Source organism: Pagrus major, chromosome 3, assembly GCF_040436345.1.
Source record: "Pagrus major chromosome 3, Pma_NU_1.0".
In the NCBI taxonomy this organism is placed as follows: domain Eukaryota; kingdom Metazoa; phylum Chordata; class Actinopteri; order Spariformes; family Sparidae; genus Pagrus; species Pagrus major.
In genome coordinates, this window is record NC_133217.1 from 5,219,253 (window position 1) to 5,241,827 (window position 22,575).

The 22,575-nt window shown below is 40.5% G+C and overlaps 1 protein-coding gene across 1 annotated transcript; it reads right to left on the reverse strand.

The window, feature by feature from the left end:
* Positions 1 to 6,312: 6,312 nt before the first annotated feature.
* Positions 6,313 to 15,859, reverse strand: LOC140993807 (synaptic vesicle glycoprotein 2A-like). The gene is made up of 12 exons (XM_073463352.1): positions 15,253 to 15,859; positions 14,226 to 14,406; positions 13,656 to 13,807; positions 13,059 to 13,192; positions 12,782 to 12,871; positions 11,567 to 11,674; positions 10,543 to 10,631; positions 10,284 to 10,448; positions 10,022 to 10,155; positions 7,199 to 7,405; positions 6,954 to 7,113; positions 6,313 to 6,496 (listed from the first exon to the last, which is right to left on the reverse strand). Exons 1-12 carry the CDS (start codon positions 15,857 to 15,859, stop codon positions 6,313 to 6,315), a joined length of 2,211 nt encoding a protein of 736 aa, XP_073319453.1.
* Positions 15,860 to 22,575: the final 6,716 nt, after the last annotated feature.

Below are 22,575 nucleotides of genomic sequence, written 5' to 3' on the forward strand. Positions count from 1 at the left end.
CTTAAACTTGTTGATGAAGGTTCTTAGTCATCCAGGTCATGGTATTTCTAAGTGCTGTATCGTAGGCAACTGGACTTGTTTCAGTTTCTTGAGGATGTTTCACCTCCATCCTGGAGGCTTCTTCAGCTCTAACTAACTAGAGGGGAGTTGCAGGTTTTTAAACTGTGGGCATGTCCCTACAGAGTGGTTAGGGCCACTTGTGGGTCATTGACGCAACCGGCCTTCATGTGAGTTGCTAAGGCTAGGTGAGCCCAGGTGTGAGTGGTTAAGCTGTCTGGGGAGGGAACTCGATACTGCATTGTAGGTGGGTGATAAGTAATGTCGTAGGCCACCTCCTCTGTTCAAAGACGGTCGTTCCAGTTTGACATGGATGGATTCTTTTACTCTTTCAAACCACCTGTCTTCTCTGGCCAAGATGTTAGCTCACAATGTATTAAGTCAAAATTCTACTTTTAAAAAGCAGTTCAGTTCTACAAAGTCTGGAAGCCATATGAATTGTCATGAGCATTTTTTGTTTGCTACCATTGCCTATGATGATCCTGTGGAAAAGTAAGAAAATGCAATTATTACAAAATGGGGGAAATTATGCACCAAAGCCTTCCTGCCAAACGGATGGCTTCAGCTAGTAAATCCACAATAATTGGTTATCAGAACCTTGTGATGAACAACTTGTGACTTCACTTGTACATGTTAAAAGCCAAATATTCAGGTCATTTAGCCTGTGACCAGATCTGGATAATCAATTAAGCAGGCCAGCCAGTTTGTTTTCTGTAAGAATGTAGATCTGCTCAAAGGAAAGAGTACATTTCCTCTGCAGTCTTGCTTCACTAGTCATTCTTAATATTTTAGGAGGGTTCTTCTCACTTATGAGTGACAGGTTTGAAGCCCGTTTAAAAAATAAAGCCACACAAGCTGGTTTCAGAAAGTAGCCTTCATGCTCACTGGCTCTGAGGGAACTGCAATTCTGTTTATCATCTTAATGTTTATATAAAGTCAATATGGTGCTTCAGCAGTCAGTTTGACTCAAATCTCCCAAAGTCTGTTCTTTTTACTGCAAAATTCTGTTTTTCCTCGATGGTGTTTCTTCACTGAGCTGTCGAGAGATGGTAACAGATAAGGGAATGTCCTCATCAAAGCTGTCAGATATCCACTTAATTTGTCTCAGATGGTTGAAGCTGGATCCTTTTTTTGAATGTATTTTTGCACAGGAGGACGACTGGATTTTGTCTCCCATCGCTTGCATGGGAAGGTCTTTTTAGCAGCCAGTGTATGAACAGAAGGAAACATTTTTTAAATGGACGTGAGCATGGGATTTTACTTTTAAGACAAAACATTTAAATGGTTGCAGTAATCAGAGAACAGGAAGTGGCTTTTTTTGTTTTTCTTTTACCAGAACAATCTAATTTTCAAAAATTCATATCTCCACCAGTTTTTACTTTCTTGCAGCCAAAATTTGGTTGTGTATTTTTAATGTAGTTCTATCACATCTAGAAGTTATTTACTTCCTGTTTTTTCATTTGATTACTGTAACCATTCAGTGACTATTCAAATTAATGAATGTTGCCAAGTTTCTTTAGGGTCTCGGATGTAGAGGACAAATTTCAACCCAATCCAGTGGAAAAATAAACGATTGAGGTGAAATCACTAAAATATTCAGTGATGACATAAAAAACTCATGATCTCGAGAAAACAAATATAATTTATCACGGGAAAAACTGAGAAAATAATGTTTGATCTGTGATCTTTCAGGGCTTCTGTAAAGCACAACCTCCTGCTGACATTAATATTTTAAGTTTTCAAACATAAATTGACTTCACGCTGTGTAATGCAAACCATGACATTGTTTTTCTTTAGGTTTTATTTTTCCATTATGATTTATCATTTTCTTCATAGAACTGGATAAATGGCACACAAGTGCAAATCCCAGCATAATGAACAACTCTCACATAAAATAAATACAGCACCTTTTCAGCATCACTAAAATATTCTCAATATCCAGAAGTAATAAATACTGAATTTACCAAGATTTTCAGTCTTCATTTACAAAACACAAAGACAACACACAATAGATTTTTGTGTCATATTGAACTTTTTTTGGAACTGTTTTCCTTGATCTTTTTGTTGCACAAAGTCCAAACTTGCACATACAAACATCTACAGTTTCTACACACAGTACATTGAATTTTGAATTGAACTCACATATAGAGTATCATTTTAATAAACAGGTCAGAGTCAAACTAAAGAAAAAAAGGCAAACAAAGTCCTTCAGTCCAAACTACAGCGAAGGATTCTTGCAGTTCTTTGCAGATGAAGGAGTTATTTTCTGGCATGGGGTCGGTCCTTCTGTTCAGGATCCGTTCGGGACTGATCCGTGTGCTCTTAAGAGTTGAGAAGACGGAAACCATGCCATGAAAAGTCCTCCATCCCTTTAACAGGGGAAGTCTTCAGACTGGTGTTCGCTTTATTTCGACGACATCCCATATCACTGCCGTCATCATAGATAAAACTCGAACCAGTGACCCTTTTGATAGTTTATACATATATATATATATATAGAATGAATATTCTACACATAGGAACATTAAATAGTAAACTTTTACATTTTGGACAGGAGCTTCAATTTGACAGAGGGGGCTCTTTTGATGAGTTGATAAACCGTGGTCCTTTTGGATTTATGACTTCCTGTTTCCTCAGAATCGGGGAAAGCCTCCACTTTATTGCTTACACTTTCCCCTTTTAAACAGACTCACGTGGACAAACAAGATTTTTGTCAAATTTTATCAAATTTATACACATTTTCCGCTCCCTTTGACTAAGCGTATTGCCCTTTTCCGGCCGTATCTTGCACCTCTGCGACAAGATGAATTGCACGATTGCAAGCGTCCACCTCAGACATTCAGGCATATATATATATAAAAAAAGAGTTACCTGGGTCCAAGGTAAACAAGGAGCACAGTCACCACTAACTTACTTTCAGAACACATACTCAAGTTTCACCAATTTTTAACCCCACTTTGATTAAGAACAATCACTGCAAGCAACAAATCTATGTCATCATACAACAATGAAAACACTAGTTCTTGCTTTAGACAAAAACAGCTGGCATACAGGACGTCCAAGAAGTCAGACAATACGATACAAACATGCGTCACGATCGGTTGAATACAGAAGGAATCGGGGGGGGGTGAAGTCGTTTTTGTGAATTTAATAAGATCCTTTTCTGTGTTTACAAGCAGAGAACAGACCGCACGTTATCTCTGAGGCTGGCTATCTTCAAGGGGTTTTAAAGACTGAACTGTATCAGCAAAAGAGCACCCGAGTCTATCATGAAGAACAAAACATTAAATTCTATACTGCATATATTGCATTAGGCTGCTTTTTTAGATTCCTCTCATAGTGTAAATATATTTCCGTGGTCCCCAACTGAGCTGTAATTCATCGCAGGGATGAAACAACAGAAAAGAGTAGAAAAATATGTGAGACACGATTTAGAGTCAGCTTATACACACATACACACACACACATCCGCACATTAACAACACATCCAAACAGTCACTCCAACATGAACAAGACAGGACACATTTGTTCATTAAATACGCACAACACTTTGAGACAAACAGCAAATCCTCAGAATGTAATCTAGATTCAACAGCAATAGTTAGACATTTTGAGAAATACTCTTATTCCACTCTTGTTATGAGTTTCATTAAAAGATTGTAAAACATCCTCATGTTTATTTGACCCACTCTTTATGTGGACTTTGTCTCTCTTGGACTTCCTTCTTTGTTGTTGCACTAATTGCTATGGCCACTGGGGGTCACAGCTGGGTCACAATAAATATTAATTTGGGTCATAACAAGCTGCTTTCACAGTCGAATTCTATGGTTTTTCCGATGAGGGCAGGCTGAAAGATCGATACCGCCCTCATTCCTGGACGCTAAAGTAGCGGGCGGTCAGCTTAGCTTAGCATAAAGACTGGAAACAGGGGGAAAAGCTAGCCTGACAAAATCCGCATTCACTTTACATCTCATTTGTTTGACTATTTCTTTGTTAACACAGAGCTAGGCAGGCTGTTTCCACCTGTTTTCAGTCTTCATGCTAAGCTAAGCTAATCACCCCTTGGCTTCAGCTCCAGTCTGAACACACAGACATGAGAGATTTATTAATTTTCTCATCTGACTCGGGGCAATGAAGTGAATAAGTGAACTTATCAAAAAGTCTAATTATTTTTAAAAAGAAAGTCTCTCTCTCACACACATACACACACACAAACACACAATTCAAGAGGTGAGACAGACTCCTACAGCTGAGATAAGTGTGTTTTTGAGTTACATTATCAGTCCACTACAAGCTCCAAAGCCTCTGACATCCTGAACACACACACCCACACACAATCCAGAGGACGACTTTAGGTCAAATAACACACTCTACAGCAGCAGCAACAACCATGTACTCACTCACTGATTGTCAGCACACATATTGATGTACACCTTTGGAGAAATTATACCGAAGTAGTGATATGTATAAAAAGTGGTACTCAATTGGCTTTAAATCAGAGTGACTGCTTCCAATTTAGATCAAAGTCACAACTGGCAATTTTTTCCGTGTGCTCATGAGGGATTGACAGGAACAGGAGCCCTTAAAATGAAAAATTAATCACTTTGTGCTGCACTGCCTGATCAATAGTCTTGTTTTGTGCTGATTTTTCTTGTTTTTCCTGTTTAATTTGTGCTTATGAGTACAATGAAGTCATACTGTGACTTTTAAGAGGCATCAACACAATTTTAAGAAAGTATACTGTGTTTAGTTGTACAGAAAAGACGAAAGAAAACAAATTACTTTGACGAAAAAATGTTAAGTCAAGGTTTTTTTCAGTGAGATGTGGTCGAAATATCTGCAAAAAGCCAGTATGTGTAAATTGATTTAACATTTTTTTTGCCAAACTTTAGTTTTCCAAGGTCGAGAATGAACTTTCACACTCAATCTATTGACTTGTTTTGTGACTTGTTTTCATATTAAGGCTAATTAATGCAGCTATGCAAATGGCAAAGAGCTAAAATCCTCCTGCACGTACAACAATTTGGTTGTTTAGTGGTGCTAAAAACATAATACCAGCTGTAAACGTGGTCGAAAACATTTCACCACACCTGAGCTACTTCATGAGTTATACGCCGATATGATTATTCCTAAATTAGCCTCAAACATTCTGCTGCTGGATCAGTAAAATATGGTCGACATGGCTGCGCTGATTTGCATGAAATTATGGAGTTTTAATGAATAAATCACTCTCTCTTGCCTGACACACATGCAAACTCACATCACTAATTTAGGCAAATATTACACTATGGTATCTGCTCTCACATTTAGCACTTGACCAAAATCCGTCCCACGGACGTTCCTGTGTTGCAGGCGTGAACACCGTTGCACTGCCACAGCTGCACGGTGCGACAACTGGGAGGGAGAAACATTAGTTTAACACTGAACACTGAGGAGCTGGATCAAACTATTCCCATTTACAACAGAGAATCCTGTGAAATGCATCGTCACCCGTCTGTGATTTGAGGCTGTAAGTAGAGGAGAAGACTGGTTTTTACGCAGGGACAAGGAAACATTTAATTCTCTGTCTCTGAATAAATCAAGCCTCACTGGAATGTTTTGACATTATTTGGTAAAAAGTGTGAGCTCTCAGCAGGTCTGGCTTCAGTTTCAGTGATCAAGGGTCATGGGCGTTTTTTTAGAGGAAAATATATTCACCCTGAAATTCAGAAAGGAAGTGAATGTACTGGGAACGTCACAGCAAATCAAAAAGCAGCACTGAAAGCCGGTCACCGAGGTCGAGGACAGACGAGAGAGAAGAACACTGCAATCATATGTGAAAAATCGACCACATGCATAGACTAAATCTTTTCGCAACCCCCCATGAATGGCTTTTTTTTTATCAGTCTCATCTCTTCATTTGACATCTCTGTCTTCTCAATTGATATTGTAGATCTGTGGGCCGGAAAATTTACATTTTTATCCTCACTGCACACCACAATTTGTTCTGCGTCACCCACATCTAAAAGGATCTGATGTTTTTTAGTACCTGATTGTGCAGCTGTTATCATTCAGATGTAGTTATCATGATGCTCTTCTCGTAAAGACTTTCAATGATGCAATCCATATTTCAAAGGATTCTGGGCTTACAATGGGGATGGCAGTCTGTTCTGTTGGTGTGTGACGGGCAGCGCTGTAGCTCTCAGGGATGTTCGGGCTCTAGTTGTCAAACACACACTCCAGCTGTGCTCTGCTGCCCACTACTGGTCGTTTGTTTTACTGCAACACTTGGCCTCTTGTTTCAGGCAACTTTGTTGCGAGGAAACTACCTGCGGCGAGGGCGCCGGCAGCGAATATGATGGGCACGGCTTTGGTGATGCCGACGAATGACTGGAAGATGCTGATGCCCAGGACGGCCGCAAGCTTGCAGAGGGCATTCAGGAAACCAAAGGCTGTGCACCTGAACACAAGACAAGAGGAAGACAGCAGAGTTTCAGCAGCTGATACAAAGAGGAGGATTGTATGGAGGACTGACAATGCCAAAATCAACAATGAATAAAAATAAATAAACGGCTCAATAAATAAGTACATATTCGATTGAATACACCAAAAATATACAAAATGCAATTCATTTATATAGTGTCATAAATGTATATTTCTGTTTTAATTTTGCTTCTGCATTTATTTACCTTTGTATTAATTCCCCTATTTGTTTACTTTCTCATTTATTTATCATTTTATTTCTTAATTTATTCAGTTTATTTATTAACGTATCAATTTATGTATTATCTTGCCAAATGCAAAAAGAAAAGAATAAAGCAGTAAATAAAGAAATAAATATGTAAATAAATTTAACAAGGAATAAATGAATAAATAATATGAGAGATATAAGAACATGTTTGTGCATCTCATGTTGCCTTTTATCTGAGGGGTAGAGCTCCACTGTGATCACATCCAGGGCGTTCCACGAGGCGATGCTGATGCCGCCAAACAGGCACAGGAGGGCGATCATCCCTGACTCGCTGTTGCCGAACATCAGGAAGAAACAGCTGACACAAGATATGACGCTGGATCCCGCTGCAGAGAGGAGGGAGGATCACGTTAAGTTAAACAGACTCTGTGGTTAAAAAGCAAATTATCTCCACTGATCAGATTTACCTACCCAGCATTCTTAAACGGCCAATTTTGTCCATTAATAGAGCCGACACGATGTTGCCAGGCAACACTGCCAACGTGCCGAGGAAGTTGACAAAGTATATCATGTAGGCATTGTTGAAGTCGTCGCTGAAGTCGAGCATGCAGCCCTCCTTGTTGTGGAGGAACGTGCTGTTGACCAGTTTACAGTCGACAAACCTGTATTTGAACAAATCTGACAAAAGAGAAAGAAGAAGGAGAGTTACTGCTGTGCAATACTGAATCAAAGATACTGACTGAAACTGACTTCAGTGTGTCCTTCCCCACTTCTTAAACCAAACCTACAGCGCGTTCACACACTTGCAAAAATGATCCTTTTTTCTGACTGAACCACTGGTGGACTCGCTGCCTGGTGAAGTGCCCTCTCTTCACTACAGATGTAGATTTTCTAGATTTTCTTCGCCCCGATGCCCCCACGTATACATGTGGTGCCCTTTATATTTTTGTCCGCCCCTGCCCCTCAAACATCCTGAGTCCACCATTGGCCACAACCAATCCTCTGTCGTTGGCTGTTTTTAATCAAAATTCCTTTCAGCGAAGACTAAACATCCATCACTGTGGTCGTTTTTAAAATAAATAACGCGAACAAAATAGAAAAGGTCTGGAGAGGTTGCATTGTCTTTCAAAACCACTTTTCCTGGAGGTTACAAGCCCCGTTACTTCATTCTCTCTTCATACTTTGTCGCCTGCAGCTACAAAAAACTGCACAATCAGGTTTTCTGATGAGCCTGGTGAAATTGCTTCCATACCGATAATTTATAACGGCTTCATGAAAGGGCGTCAGGCATTAAAGTGCTGAATGATCATAAAATTCTCGATGCACAGATGACATAAACATAAATGAATGCATTGTTGGCTTCAGGGATGAGAAGATGTGCCGATGATCTCAAAGCTGCTGCGGAAGTGAAGATTTAAGACTCGTGTTAGCAGAGAAACAGCTTCTCTGTTTTCTCAGGCACAATGTGACATAATGATTGAAAACACAAGAAATCAAATCCACACAGCTGAACACACCATGGGCTGCAGCTTCCTCATAAACGCACTGTGCATAGTTAAAAACACTCACATATAAATGAGCTGTAGATGCTATCAAATATGTTGTCGGCTGCACTTGCTTTAGAAGCTGATATTAAAGAAAATATAAAGATAACAGGAGATGGCATAAATGACGTCATCCCAACACACATGAGGTTGTTTTGTGTCAAGTCGTCTCTCAGGAGAGCTTTGGTTTTATCCAGCGAACACATTCTCACATCTGTTTTGTCTTAATAGCTTTTTTATTATTATTAAAGGGACAGTTCTCCCCAAAATCTAAAATACGTGTCGACATTTGGAGATATCGGCCATGCAGATGTCTGCTTTCTCTCCAATTAAATGGAACTAGATGGCACTCAGCTTGTGGTGCTCAAAACACCCAAAAGTAAATGTGAAAAACGGGAATGTCTCTTTCCAGAAATCATGACCTGTTTACTCAAGATAATCCACCTTGTTGGGGGCAGAATCACATAGAAACTATTTTCTTGGACGAGAAGCAACTGCCAGCCGCATCACTGCAAAGAAGGAAGCGTGCATCTACTCATGTATGAGAGGCTGCCTAACTAAACTAACTAAGCTAACGTTTCAGCTCAGCCAAGGAGGATGCCATTAATGTTTTACATCCCGCACAAGCTGACGAACATAGACAACAGTTCCTACATGAAACCGCTCACAACAACGTCTGTGGATTATCTTGAGCAACCGGGTCATGATTTCTGAAAAGAGACGTCGCTGTTGAGTTTTTGAAATGTGCCAGATTCAGATGTGCCGTCTAGTTTCATTATATTCAAGGGAAGGCAGATTTAATCATCCATTGTTATACATTTTATTTCTCTTTTATTGCCATTTGTTTTATTGCTGTGCTTTTGTGTTTGTTGCAAAACACTGTTTTCGTTAAGTGCAATACAAATAAATCTTTTATTTTTCTTATTATCACAGTGTAATCAAATCTAATTCAGAGCAGATTTGCTGTTTTTCTCTGTTTTTTCTCACTTTAAAGCTGCAATAATCTTTATCCTAACAATGGATCCACTGTATGTGTAATCTGAAAAGAGACTCACATATAATTATCATCAGACTCTGAGGAGCATCTTAGTGTCTTTTAACTTCACATTCCACAACTTTACTGTTTTTGGCTGGCTGCTCTCATCAGTGTTGTTCCCAGATGCAGCAGGCAGCTGTTTTTAACAAACAAAAAGTCTGATGAGCCCTCTGTACGCTTCCTACTCAGCACCAACAGGCCAGAAAATTGTTAGCAACTAGCTGGTGAACACAGTAGAGCATTTAGTAGCTAACAAGCCGATATTTCCCTCAAGAGGCGGTGGAGACCAAAAACAGAGCAAAAACAAAAGAGTGATTGTTTAACTCGCATTTATGGGGTGCCTCTGTGTTAATGTTTATGTTTTTTCCATGTCCTCCTGTAAATAGTCAACTAATGGCTTAAATGTTCACAATAACAACATTTTAAAGTAATAACATGGCATTTCCGTTTCTTCATTCTGTTGCTCTTTGCCAGAAATGTCTGAAAATTTAGTTAATGCAGGTTTAAATTGATGTTTTGGACAGTTCACCTTGTTCACCCGTGCTTGTGATGTCAATTTTTACTTTTTCTAGACAGTTTATAGACTAAATTGTCAGAAAAATGAAAAATTTAAAAGCAATCATCATCAATAGCTAAATTAATCATTAGTTGAAGCCTTGATTACAACATCCTCCTGATACTGATCAATGCTGAACACTTTCTGCTCATATTTACCTGTGTTATAGAACAAACTTGCAATGAAGGTGCAGTTCCTGAAGATGGTGTGTGTGGAGGTGATGTCCTCAAAGTAGCACTCCTCAAACACGGAGTCTTCAAACACCATCGACTTCATCTTCAGGTTGAGGAACCTGATGAGCAGGTCACAGGTTCAATGTTGTGTTCTTGCGCTTTATCGATTTAGCAGCATTCAAAATGTAAATCTGATTGTACCGATGACCAAACCAGGAAGAATAACTGCAGCTCACGAAACACTTACTTGTCATTGAAGTAGTGTCCTTGGCGATGCACTTGGTTTTCCAGGGTGAAGTTAAAAGTGACGTGCTCCGCTCGCTCCTTAGTGAAGATCTTTGTGCGTGACTCATACTCCTGCTTCTGGATGTACTTGATCATGTCTGGGAACCACACTGTCAGACCGTAGTAGCTGCAGAGTTTTTAGAGGCAGAGCAGATGAAATAAGCCAAAAAAGGTGAACATGATTGACCATGGAGCAGAGGTTTTTTGGGTCTTACGTTTACCTGAAAGACATGGTGAACCAAACAGCCATGAGCATGAAAGTCGTCCGTTTATATTCTGGGTTGAAGGTGGCAAGGATGTTGTTCTTTATCTGCAAGATGTGAGAAAGAACAACTTTAATTCAAGATTTTACATGTTTATACTTTGCACATGCTCTTATTCTAATCGGATAATTTAGGAGATATTTAGGAGGTAAAACTTGAACACAACACGACTGCAGCCAGGATCGTTCTCCAAAAGATTCCCCCCTTCCAAAGATCTTTGCATGAACCATTCTCGCCTTCCACTTGACAGCTTCAGATTCAAATTCAAATTCAACTTTAAGGATGGAGACTTTTCAGCATGCATTAAGCTGGTGGTGCAGCGGCAGATTCGGGAGAAAACGGAGGGTGTAGGCGTGGAGCAGAACGTAGGCAGAATGCAAATTAAAATCTGGTTTAAGTTTCTGCCTGGAGCAGTGGTGCTGCAGCAATATGCAACACGAAGACAAGTTTACACACAAGAGAGTCAAACTGATATAAAACAATATTACCAGAACAAATACACAATATTCAGTTTATTAGTTTGTTTCGCAAAAGACGTGGACATGAATGAAAAAACTGTAATACTTTGTTGATTTTCAGTTTGAATAACGCATAAAGTCAGATGTAGGTCAAGAAGTCATAATAATTAATAAAGAAAAGTTGGCGTTTTAAAACCTCTTAGCTACTCTTGTACTCGCTACCACCCACGCCTCCATCCACGCTGTTTGCTTCAGCCGCTGCCAGCTCCGCTGAGGCCTTTTAAAGGCATGCCCCGAGCTGTGAAAGGTCTCGGCCTCATATTCTGCTGCATCAAGTGTAAAACTGCATTTTTAAAGGGAGCAACAATCTCAGATATGATCTCAGTGGGGCTTTATTCCATGCTTTCAAAGCTTGGTTACAGTTTGGGTTCAGAGTTGCCGTCACATAACAAATCTCCTAGATGGTAATTGACATACACCGTATGTGAATTACATTTTTAACCATTCCTCTCGACTTCACTCACCTGTTGGGAGAGGCTCATTATCTTCAGCCTGTAGCGCTGCCAGACTGGAGTGTCGGTGCCGGTGTCCACCAACTCATCCATCTGTTTCACCGTCTTAATTGTGGTGACCTTGGATGAAAGAGACGTAAGTCCTTCAGAGGGATGCCTTCAGCCGGATGTCAGGGAATATTTTTAACTACTACATTTGGCATTTCTGGAAATGTTCTCCACTGGCAACAAAGCAGAACAGCTTCTAAATGTTGGGAGATTAGATGCACTTCAGAGACTATAGAAGCAGACAGGCTGGTACAGCGATGCAGCAACAAACACACCCTTTTTACAAAGAAGTAAACAACTTAATGCATTGCATCTAATGCTGAATTTACATGAAGGCATGAATAATTTTGAATTTGTGGTAGCAAAGAGTCGCAAAGTTCGTTAAGTTAAGGAAATCAGGCAGTACGTAATCCATTCTGAGTGTGTTTGTGGCTTCTCCACCTCCGAATCTAAAATGGTGCTCAATGTGTCTTGAGGACATTCACACCAGTACTTAGAGCTGTGCACTTGTGATCAGATCACATTGCAGCTAACGCTACAAACAGCCCATGATATTTGTTGCTTGTAAATCCCAATCTCTTTTTCCCCCTGTTTACCCATCATCTCACTGATGTCCACGATGTAAGAAAATCATAAAATGCCCAAAACCCTCATTTAAAACACCACATGAGCTAGCTAAAGTTATGAAGACTGTATTTTTGCATGCTTATGTCTTTAGTTTTTTTTCTTTCTGGAGTCTAATATAAGTCTCACTAATAGCCTATCATCTTGTTGCTGTCTTTTTAAATATGATTCGCTCTCTCTGCCTTTAGTTCATTCATGCTCCTGTTTGTGCGCCCCCTCCACCTCCCCATCACCGCCCACTCTTCACAGATTCACCAAGGCCGGAAGATTCATCAGCTTCAAACACCACCACCACCACCACCACCACCAATGTCTGGACTCCATGCGGAGATTTTTCTTGCAGCTGCTGAGGACACAAAAATCTCCCTGGAGAGTCCAAGCACCAAAGATATTCTGATAAGACTCTGCTGTAATAAAAGTTATCTTTCTTAAACTTCATTCGCTTGTCTCTCCTGATTGAAATTGGGATTGCCTGCTGTGAATGTTCGCTGACTGTAGGCTAATGGAAGTATTAGTTGTGACTTTATATAACAGTGTTTCCTCAGAGATACTCACAGAAAACACCTTCTCTGGGTATCCCTTTGCTCGCATGTTAGTGTCATGAACTTGCTTCAGAATCATCCAGCCTTCATCGTGTTTGCCATTCTGTTTGGAAAAAAGCAAATATCATAGTGTGTAAAACCTTCCTGTGTTTTTTTTGTCTCCATCCCCATTCATTCAAACAGCCAGAAGAAGAAATGATCTTTACTTACACACATTTAACACGTCGGGTATTATGTTAGTAAAAATATGACTCACAAAAACTCTCAAGTCAACAAGAACATCTGCTAACCTCTAAGTAGAAGCGTGGGCTCTCCGGCATGGCGCTGAGGGCAGAGATGGCTGCGACACAAGGAAACGCGCACACCAACACAAACACACGCCAGCTGTGGAACTGATACGCTGAGCCCATCTGGAAACTCCATCCTGAGAAGACAAAACAACACAAAGGCATGAGCTCGCAGCTCACACTATTCAATTTCACAAGTCAAATAAGGTCAGATAAGGTCAGACAATCAATCTTTACAAGGCACAGTCTGGAACATGTTTAATTTGAAATGAACCATGTTCTTATTTTTACTCCCTCCAGGGGGGTCAGAGGTCGGCTGCAGTGCAGTGACTCTGGGAAAACACCTGCTAGCAAAAGAAAAACTCACCCTGCAGCCAAAGCTGAACCTTAAAATAGAACCTATTTATGCTAAGCTAAGCTAAGCTAACTGGCTATGGCCTTATATTTAATGCATTATGGGGGTGGTATCGATAAAAATAAGTCGAGTCCCCAAAAGGTTGAACTATAGCTTTTAGAAATAAGGAATATAAGCTAGCTTGAACAGTGCAGTGGTAGCTAACCATAAACCTCATAAATTCAGGGACAGGTAACTGTACTCACCATAATGTGGGATAATAGCCCAGGCCATGGCAGATGCGTATATGCCCCCAATCATCCAGAACATGCAGAGCCAGCTGAGGTGCTCGCCACGCTTCTCTTGGGCCAGAAATTCAGAATAGTAGGAAAACACGATGGGAATCGAGCCACCAATCCTGCAAAGATCAGACACCGACTGAGCCCAGAGTAGAACTGTTTAAGATCAAGAGATGCATGCAGAGCTCAGACTGACAGCATTTGGTACTAAGAAATAAGAGGAATGTTTTTTTTTGTCTATGACAGACGTGGTATCATTCCGTGAATGAGAGCAAACTTCTTCAAACTCCTGAATGTAAACTACAGCGATTAGTTACAAGCAGAGGCACCACAGCTTGAACCCTACAACCTTTAATTTACTGCACTGGTAATTTTGTTTGCTCACTAAAGCTTTAATATTATTTGCTCTCATTACTTCATCACCATGGTGCAAAACTAACTCACAGAAGCTCTGTGGGAAACTGATTGATTTTTCAGCAAATGGATTTAAGCATCTCAAGGAAAAAAACATGTATTGAACAATATTTTTCAATTTACCCGACGCCTGACAAGAGCCGGCAAAACAGAAAGGTGCTGTATCCCTGGACGAAGGAGGAGAAGAAGGAGAAGACACTATTGATGGAGAGAGAGATGAGAAGAGACTGCCGACGGCCTATCCGGTCAGCCAGAGCCCCCCAGAGGAAAGCCCCGACCATCATCCCAAAATATACAATCAGACCTGCGGACATGGAGAGAGCAAAGGGAACTGAACTGTTACATATGTGAATACAAAATGTCACTGGTTGTTAAATCAAATTATTTGGTAAATAGTTTTGAGAAAATTTCCACTACAGTCTGAGATTACAGTCTGGTCTCTCAAGACAGGCAGACAACAGTTTTTATTTCATTTGTTTTTATTTTTCTCACAGTCAACAAATCCCATGGAAACACTAAAACCAACAATAATTTTGTCCGACTCTCAGCCTCAAGCCATTTCTCCACTGAAGACAGGTGGGCACTGAAGTTTTTAGGAAACGTTACTCAAACAGAAGTAAAAGTATATTTGTCGGGGACTATTTTCAGCTGTGGATTAACACAAATTTGGTGCTCTACTGACTATTTCTGGCAGCAGAACTGCACATGTTTATGGTAATGAAGGAGCATTTTATCCAGCGTAATGTGGCTCACTGAAGTGTTTGTAATATTCGTTTGGACACCAATGAGGCTTCGTGGCTGAGAGAAGTAAGTTACATAAGGCTTGGATACACGGCCAATACTTTCTCATGGGATCAATTCTTTGTTGGTTTTGGAGATTTGTTGATGATACACAGGCGTATCCTTTGATGGAGCAGAAAGCAATTCTGGAGAAAGATAGTTGATTGTTGAATTTCATTCTCAGGTTGTCAAATGCTGACACTTTAGGTCGGCAGGTCAGGCTGCCACCAAACCAAAGCGTCAGGATTTGACGACTTGGAAATGAGATTCAACAATCAACTATACCACAAATAGACACTGTGACGCAGCCAACACAAGAACCTGTAGCCTACGACAGAAGGAGGAGCCCCAGTCGCCTGTAAAAGCTTACCTAGCATGCTCTTGTTAGGTTCAGACAGGCACATATCCTTCTCAGCGCTGGGCAGGACAAACCCAACCACGAAGATCTCCACACCATCCGCCATGAGAGCCAGCCCCAGCACAAAGTACAAGGTCCACTGGAACTTCCCGTGACCACATTCTTGTAAAATGGTCTCGTACTGTTGAGCCAGCTCTTCCTGGTCCTTCCTCCTCTCGGCCTCGGACACTCCGACATCTCTGAACTGCTGAGCGCCGGCCCTCACCGAGCCCGGGCCTCCAGCCAGGCTGCCTTTGCCTGAATCAGCTCTGGGTATCCCCTGGTACTCGCCTTCGTAGATTTCATCATCCTCATCGTGACCCTCTGTGGAGTCACTGTGGCCGCCCTCGTCATCGTTAGCTGCCTGGCTGTCTCCGCGGTAGTAGCCGTCCTGGCTTCCCTGCATGGGGTAGTCATCATCATCATCCTCTTCAAAACGGCTGTAGGAGCGCTTGCTGTACTCATCGGTCACCCGATCCACTGAACGGCCAACCTTCTTAGATGCTTGCCGCTTGACTTCTTTGGCAATGTCTTTGGCGCCTTTTATAAATGCAGTCCGGTTTTGGTAACCCTCCTCCATTTTAAAGAGGTTCAGGAGACGCTAAAGTGGTCAGAGGTTTAGCAGAGAGGCCACCTGAACGTGCTGGGGCTTCACTTTGTTCAGGATACAGCTCACAGATTTGAAGAGTTGACTCTTGGTTCACCTGACCAATGAGACTCCTCGTATCTCTGGGGAGATAAATGGAAATATAAATAAGTCAACCTCATGTATTTTTCGTAATTATTCGAGCATGTAATGGTAGGTTTCCGGAAAGGTGCTTTGTTATCAAGAGAGGCATTTGAAAGAGCTTCAGAAACATCTGTGCACATTCCTGGTGACCCATTAAAATAGATGGATTATTGAGCGGGGCTGGGCCTATACCCAGGAGGCCCCCGTCTGAAGTGACTGTTGAAATGAAGGCACATTTCTTGTTGGACTGTCAATCAAACAACAACAAAGAGACATGAAACAACCACAAATAGGTGCAGAACGACAAGGAAACATAAAATTACCACAAAGAGAAGCAGAATTCTCAAAAAAATACACAACTTTATTACAGAGACACATGAAGACACACAGAATTACTACAATGGGATGCAAATGACATGCAAAATGATTAAAAATGTGATGCAGAATGACCAGACACAAAATGTCTGCAAAGAGACACACGATGACTACAAAGAGATGCAAAACAACCACAAAATGACTTGAGATTACCACAAAATGACTACAGAGAGATACAAAATGGCTGTTACCTGAAATTAAGCCACATTTCTTGTTAGAAAGTCAATAAAACAACAACAAAGAGACACAACAACCGCAAAGGGGTGCAGAATGAATGAAAAAGGAACACTACACGACTGCAAATAGACACAAAATCATTACACATAGATGCTAAATGACAGTCAAGAGACACGAAATGACTAAAGAGAGGTGCGAAGTGACTCCAAAGACGTACAAACAACTCCAAAGATAGACAAAATGACCACAAAGAGACAACAAAGTGACTATGAAGAGACTCCGAACTACAACGAAATGTAAAATGACTACAAAGAGACACAAAATGACAACAAGGAGTCACAAAATGACTACAAAGAGACACAGAGTGACTACAAAGAGACACCACATAACTACAAAGTTATGGAATGTCTTGATATACATATGATGGTATAAATTTATAATACATTCATCCAGGAAACCAAACCATTTAACCATCCTTTAATGGCGTGTTTCCTGACTACACTTGTTGCATTTCGATATCCGCCCAGCACGTCTTCACTGCTGAGTCACAGATGGGCCTGGGCAGTAATTACAGGGCGAGGCATGAGGCCTTGAATAGTGAGAGTGATTTTTAATGGATGTGTCTTGGTGCGGAAATGCCCTAAATGCATCAGTTCAAGTTCACGGAGAAGAGCTACAGTACGTGACCATGACTCAAACGTAATGTGACGGAGATAATGCTCAACAGGATCAGACACCAGTTTGGAATAGAGGAGCATCACTGTGAAGCCTTCACTGCTTATGTCGTCATCCAAATAACATCCCACATATTAACGTGTAAAACTTCAGTATTTGTGTCTCACACACAAAATCCTGCTCTAAAATGTGAGTTTTTTTAATAGATTAAGTGATTAAATGTCAGGTTTGACAATAATACATTATTATACATGATGAGTATACTTTGAAGTTTAATCAAATAAAGCCGTAAATGCTCCTTAATTGAAAAACAGAACAGTTGCTGATTTAGAGGAGCTGTGTGCTAAAACAAATGAGGCTTGAAATTGGGAAAAAGAAGCCAGAAAATGGATGACCATTCACCTGTCTGCTGCAGTATCACATCTCAGTTTGAAAAAAAAAAACAACATTTATAAGTCACTGACTCGTGTAGATCACTGACGATACTCACATCCATATGCTATTGTAATAGAACACTGTGTGCCTCGGGTCGCCGCGCGATAAAACAACATGTCACTTTGATTTTGTGGTGCAGTGAAACAACAGACACAGAATGAGGGACATCACTGCGGCGCTCAGTTTGACCCCTGTTTAAAAAACGAGGTCTGACAGGTAATAACGGGCTGACGGCGCTTTAAATGTCCGCCAGGTATACGGTACATAAAGGGCCCGACTAAGAAATACTGAGGGAGGTCAGGGGTCTTTTCTGTAAATTCTGTCTACATACATGTAGCTCGAACTGCTAGTTCAAAGATTTCTTCACATTGCCTCCATAATATTTTTATCTATATTAATATTTTTGGACTAAAACCAGTCAGATCTAAATATATTTTGGCTAAATATTTGCCAGAGTAAATGTTGGCAATATATTTTTCTGCAACCCACAGATATGTTGAAAATGTATATGTCTTTATGCAGCAACTTTACCTTTCTTTTCTTTCGGTTTTCTATTTTATGTTGTGACAATGCTGTGTTTAAGCTCTGGTTAGGTTTAGGCACCAAAACCACTTGGTTAGGGTAAGGAAAAGATTGTGTTTTGGCTTTAAATACCAGTGTTTTTTGGTTTTTTTGAACATGTAATGTGGACACATTTTGTAGTGACGTCATACTGATAAGTAGGTCTATGACACATACAAATGTGATTCGCTGGTTTGCAGAAACATTAACTGCCAACAATTTATCCAAGCGACTGGGCTGCACAAAGTGCAAATACAGTGACAAAACTGCTCTTTAGGTTGTTAAAATATTAGAATTAGAATAAAAAAAATATGAGAACAAGCTTCTCAGTGATGCCTGCAGCTTTGAGTATCAAATAAAAAATAATGGTAGATACATATGTTTAAAAAGACATAGTAATGGTTTTATGCACAGCATGTGAATCCTGATCAATGCACAGTACAAACAGCGTCTCCAGTCATCAGGCCGCAGATCCCTCACTGTCAGCATGATGAGCAGATTTTCTGGCACCGATCAAAGGACCCATGCAGGCCTGGTCAGCCAGGCTAAACTGTAGGACACTAACCTAATAATATCTTGGATTCAAGCACTCACAGGCCTGTAATCACTAACCCTTAAAAACATACAATAATTTGGGCAAATGGAGAGAAAACAACAAGACGACTCAAGAAAACAAGAGCTGTTTTAAAGCCCCTGCACACACATGGTTTACCTGAACAGGTGTTTTCCATGTGTCATGGCTTAATGGGACACTTATAATAGAGTTAATGTTATTAGTAACACCTGTGCTTTCTCTTAATGTCTGTTGTAGGAAAAAAGGCCTCGCTTGTTGCATCTGCACCTGCTTGGACAGCTTTCATCTTTGAGGCTCTTATTTTTTTTAAAAGATGCTATTTTCACCCTTTTTTTAGGCAAATTCTTCACTGTGGCCACTAACTTAAAAGTGTTAGCACACACAATGTGGAAAGCAAAGCTCCATGTCTGTAGGCCTATTTATTTAAGATCTTTTTTACATAGATAAATGACTACAAGGAGACACAAAATAATATCAAGGAGACACAAAATGACTACAAAGAGACACAAAACGACCACAAAGTAACTACAAATAGACACTAAATGACTATAGAGAGACAATATGACTACAAAGAGTCACAAAATAATTACAAATAGACACAAAATGACTATGAAGAGACACAAATTACTACAAAGACTAGCAGAATGACTACAAAGAGACACAAATGACTACAAAGAGTAACAAAATGGCCACACAGAGACACAAAATGACTACAGAGTCAAAAAAATAATTACAAATACACACAAAATGAATACAAAGTGACACAAATGATGACAGCGGTAGATTACGTTGGCCCTTAGGGTCAGAACACGTCAACATTTCAGAAAACACAACTGAATGACAACTGAGCAACTGAATAATCTGAAATGTTGTGTTTTGTGAAATACTATTGTGTTTTGATAGATAGATAGATAGATAGATAGATAGACCGTTAAAGCAACAGGTAAGATACAGTCTCACTCTTTTAATTCCCATTTTTTCTCACAGAGACACTACAGCGTAAAGGCAAACACTAGTGAGGCTCAAACAAAGGCTTTAAGCCTACTTTTCTGATTTCTTCCCTGTTGTCAAGTTGACAGCATCTCTACAGGCTGACTGCAACACACAGCCCTGTCAGTGGAAAAAGAGCAGGCAGCTCTGAGGAGAGGATGAGGGGGGATGGATATTACTGCTCCCTGGTTTGAGCTACCCTTTTATTTATTTATTTATTTATTTGTCTCTATTATTTCCTCCCCCGTTCAAAAATCAATCGGCATCAGTTTACCACTTTCTTGCAATGCCAAGCCAGGCAGATAGCCATCACATCACATGCACAGGAGCTTATTAAAGCAGTGGGAGATTTCGATCAGCCGTGAAGTGTTGTGATGAATAATCTGGACACCTGAAGACAACATGAACCACAGAAAACGACAGAAAATCCTCCTGCAGGCCAAATATTACGCTCTTAAAGGGCTATTATTGATCTTGAGTGAATGATATCTGTGCTGTGGTGTTTCAGATTGGTATTTTTCAGAAGCAGTAATTGCCTGAAAGGGCAGCAAAAATGTGAATTCAAGACTCTGATTGCAAATGAGCAAATGTAAGCCTCCAGTTCAGTCCTAATCGCCTTCATTGATGTTAAAGGGTGGGAAAAAAAAGGGCCTTGTCGCTAACAGGCCAATTTACACAGCTTACAAACACAGCCGGATTAAAATATAAATCTGTCACAAATAGCAGCCGATCGTCGGCTCGCCTGCATCCCGACATCTGCGCTCATTCTTAGAAATCACACCGCCAGCAGCTCGTCACGACTTGGACCGGATCACAGGCCCGATTCACAAAATCGATCTTTAATTGCTGTGTGAAGCAAACGGTTGCAGAACACGCCCATCGTCTCTTTCCTCATGCCATCTTAACGCGCAATAATAAAGAAGAGAAAAGGAAAATCCGCAATCAGCCGCCAATTATGATCATTATTCACGTTGTAATCGAGCTCACCTTTATTCCCTCCGACGCGCTCCCTCTTCAGCCTGGAGATGGTGATGAGGAGGATGAGAAGGAGGATGAGGATGGTGGTGCGTACGAGGCTGTTGCTGTGAACCGAGTGGTGATGATGATGATGATGATGCTGTGCGGTTTGGAGGAGAGAAGCCCACGCCATCCACACACACTCAGCAGCAGCAGCAGCAGCAGCAGTGATGTGCAGGGGTCCCCTCCCCCACGCGAAAACCCTCACGAGAGCACGAGCACATTAACGCCTTCATATCTAGAGGGGTTTGGCGCATATCTGCACCCAATCTGCGCACATTTTTCCCATTTTTCCTTTTATTTACGCTCTGTGCATAAAATGTTTAGAAAATACACTTTATATAGAGATATGTATCATAACACGCATGCGCGCACAAACACCTTAAATTCACCCATTTGCTTGTTTTCGATATATTTTTTTATTTTATTTTTATTTTTACGAATAGCTGGATGATCGTCTGCACACACATGAAATTGCGCGCACAGACAACACACACGTGCAAGCGCACCTGACTCCTGTTGCCATGCCAACCACTTGCCATATTCTTGATCCCTTCTGCAGCATCAAGACTGGCCACGAAGAAACGTGAGCTCTCCTCAGAGATGGAGTGATGTCACCGATCGTGCCATTCAGATGCAAACTTTATATGGACACGGGAAATGTGACTTTTGCTTTTGTCTAAATATGTGTCAGCTGGAGAGTCTTGGGAAAAGTATCAGGATGAGTCATTTTGAAGTATTTTAATGATGGTTTTTACGTGGGATAAAGAAAAAAATAGCCATGTAAACTGTGTGTGGGCAATCATCACGCGAGGAAGAAAGTTAAGATACTCGAAAGTCCTTAATTTCACTTTAGTGGGAGCCTTGTGTCACATATTTTAGAAAGCTCTGTGCCCCATTTGTTGCTGAACAAATTACACGTTTAGTCCCACTGCACAAGGGTGGCATTAAAACAGATCTTAATAACTATCATCCAATTTCCGAGCTGTCACATCTTGCCAAAGTCCTGAAGTGATAAGTAAGAATCAGCTCAAATTATTCCCCTCAAGAAATTATGTGTAAAATACACACCAATGTGGTTTCAGAGGTAATCATAGCACGTTTATTACTTTACCAATGGCATCAGCTGTTGACAGAGGGAAATACTTGAATGTAGTTTTTTAAGATTGTGCTCTGTTCTTGCTTGTTTTCTCATTTGTTTTGCTTTCATTCAGTTTAAAAGGATAAGTTCACCCAAAATTTAAAATGTAGACATTATCTATTCATCCCAGTGCTGATGGAAAGTCGGGTGAGGTTTCATAGTCCACAAAACTTTTCTGGAGCTTCACAGCAAAACAGTGTTGCAGCATTATCTTTCCCTATTAGTTTCCTCTCAACATCATTGACAATCAGGGCATACCCTCAATGACTCTTTAACTACTTCTTCCACCTCTGGCTATGATAAGGACTATACCGCATTCATTCATTTATTCAACCGTAATACATTTTAAAAGGATGCAGTGCAAAAAATCTTAAATATTAAAAGTACTCATTATGCAGAATGGCTAATTTACACCTAGACTTGGTGTAGTACATATCTGATTTATGTACGCTTGAGTTCTGACTGTTAAGATGAATAAAATTCAAAATATAACTACTACGCATCATATTCAGAGTTTAATTAGTCGTCCTATCTGTGCCTCTCTTGACTGTTCTCTATAACGACCATCAAGGTCAAAACTTCCTCCTACAAACAAGAAACAAAGAGTGAAAAGGGCCCTGT

What these genes read in the sequence shown, in the direction of transcription:
- LOC140993807 (XM_073463352.1), bottom strand. Translation starts at nt 15,859, where the DNA reads ATGGAGGAGGGTTACCAAAACCGGACTGCATTTATAAAAGGCGCCAAA. An exon ending in GCCCACGCTTCTACTTAGAG is followed by an intron (nt 12,872 to 13,058) that starts GTTAGCAGATGT and finishes TTTTCCAAACAG; the next exon opens with AATGGCAAACACGATGAAGG. An exon ending in TGGCCGTTTAAGAATGCTGG is followed by an intron (nt 7,114 to 7,198) that starts GTAGGTAAATCT and finishes TCCTCTCTGCAG; the next exon opens with CGGGATCCAGCGTCATATCT.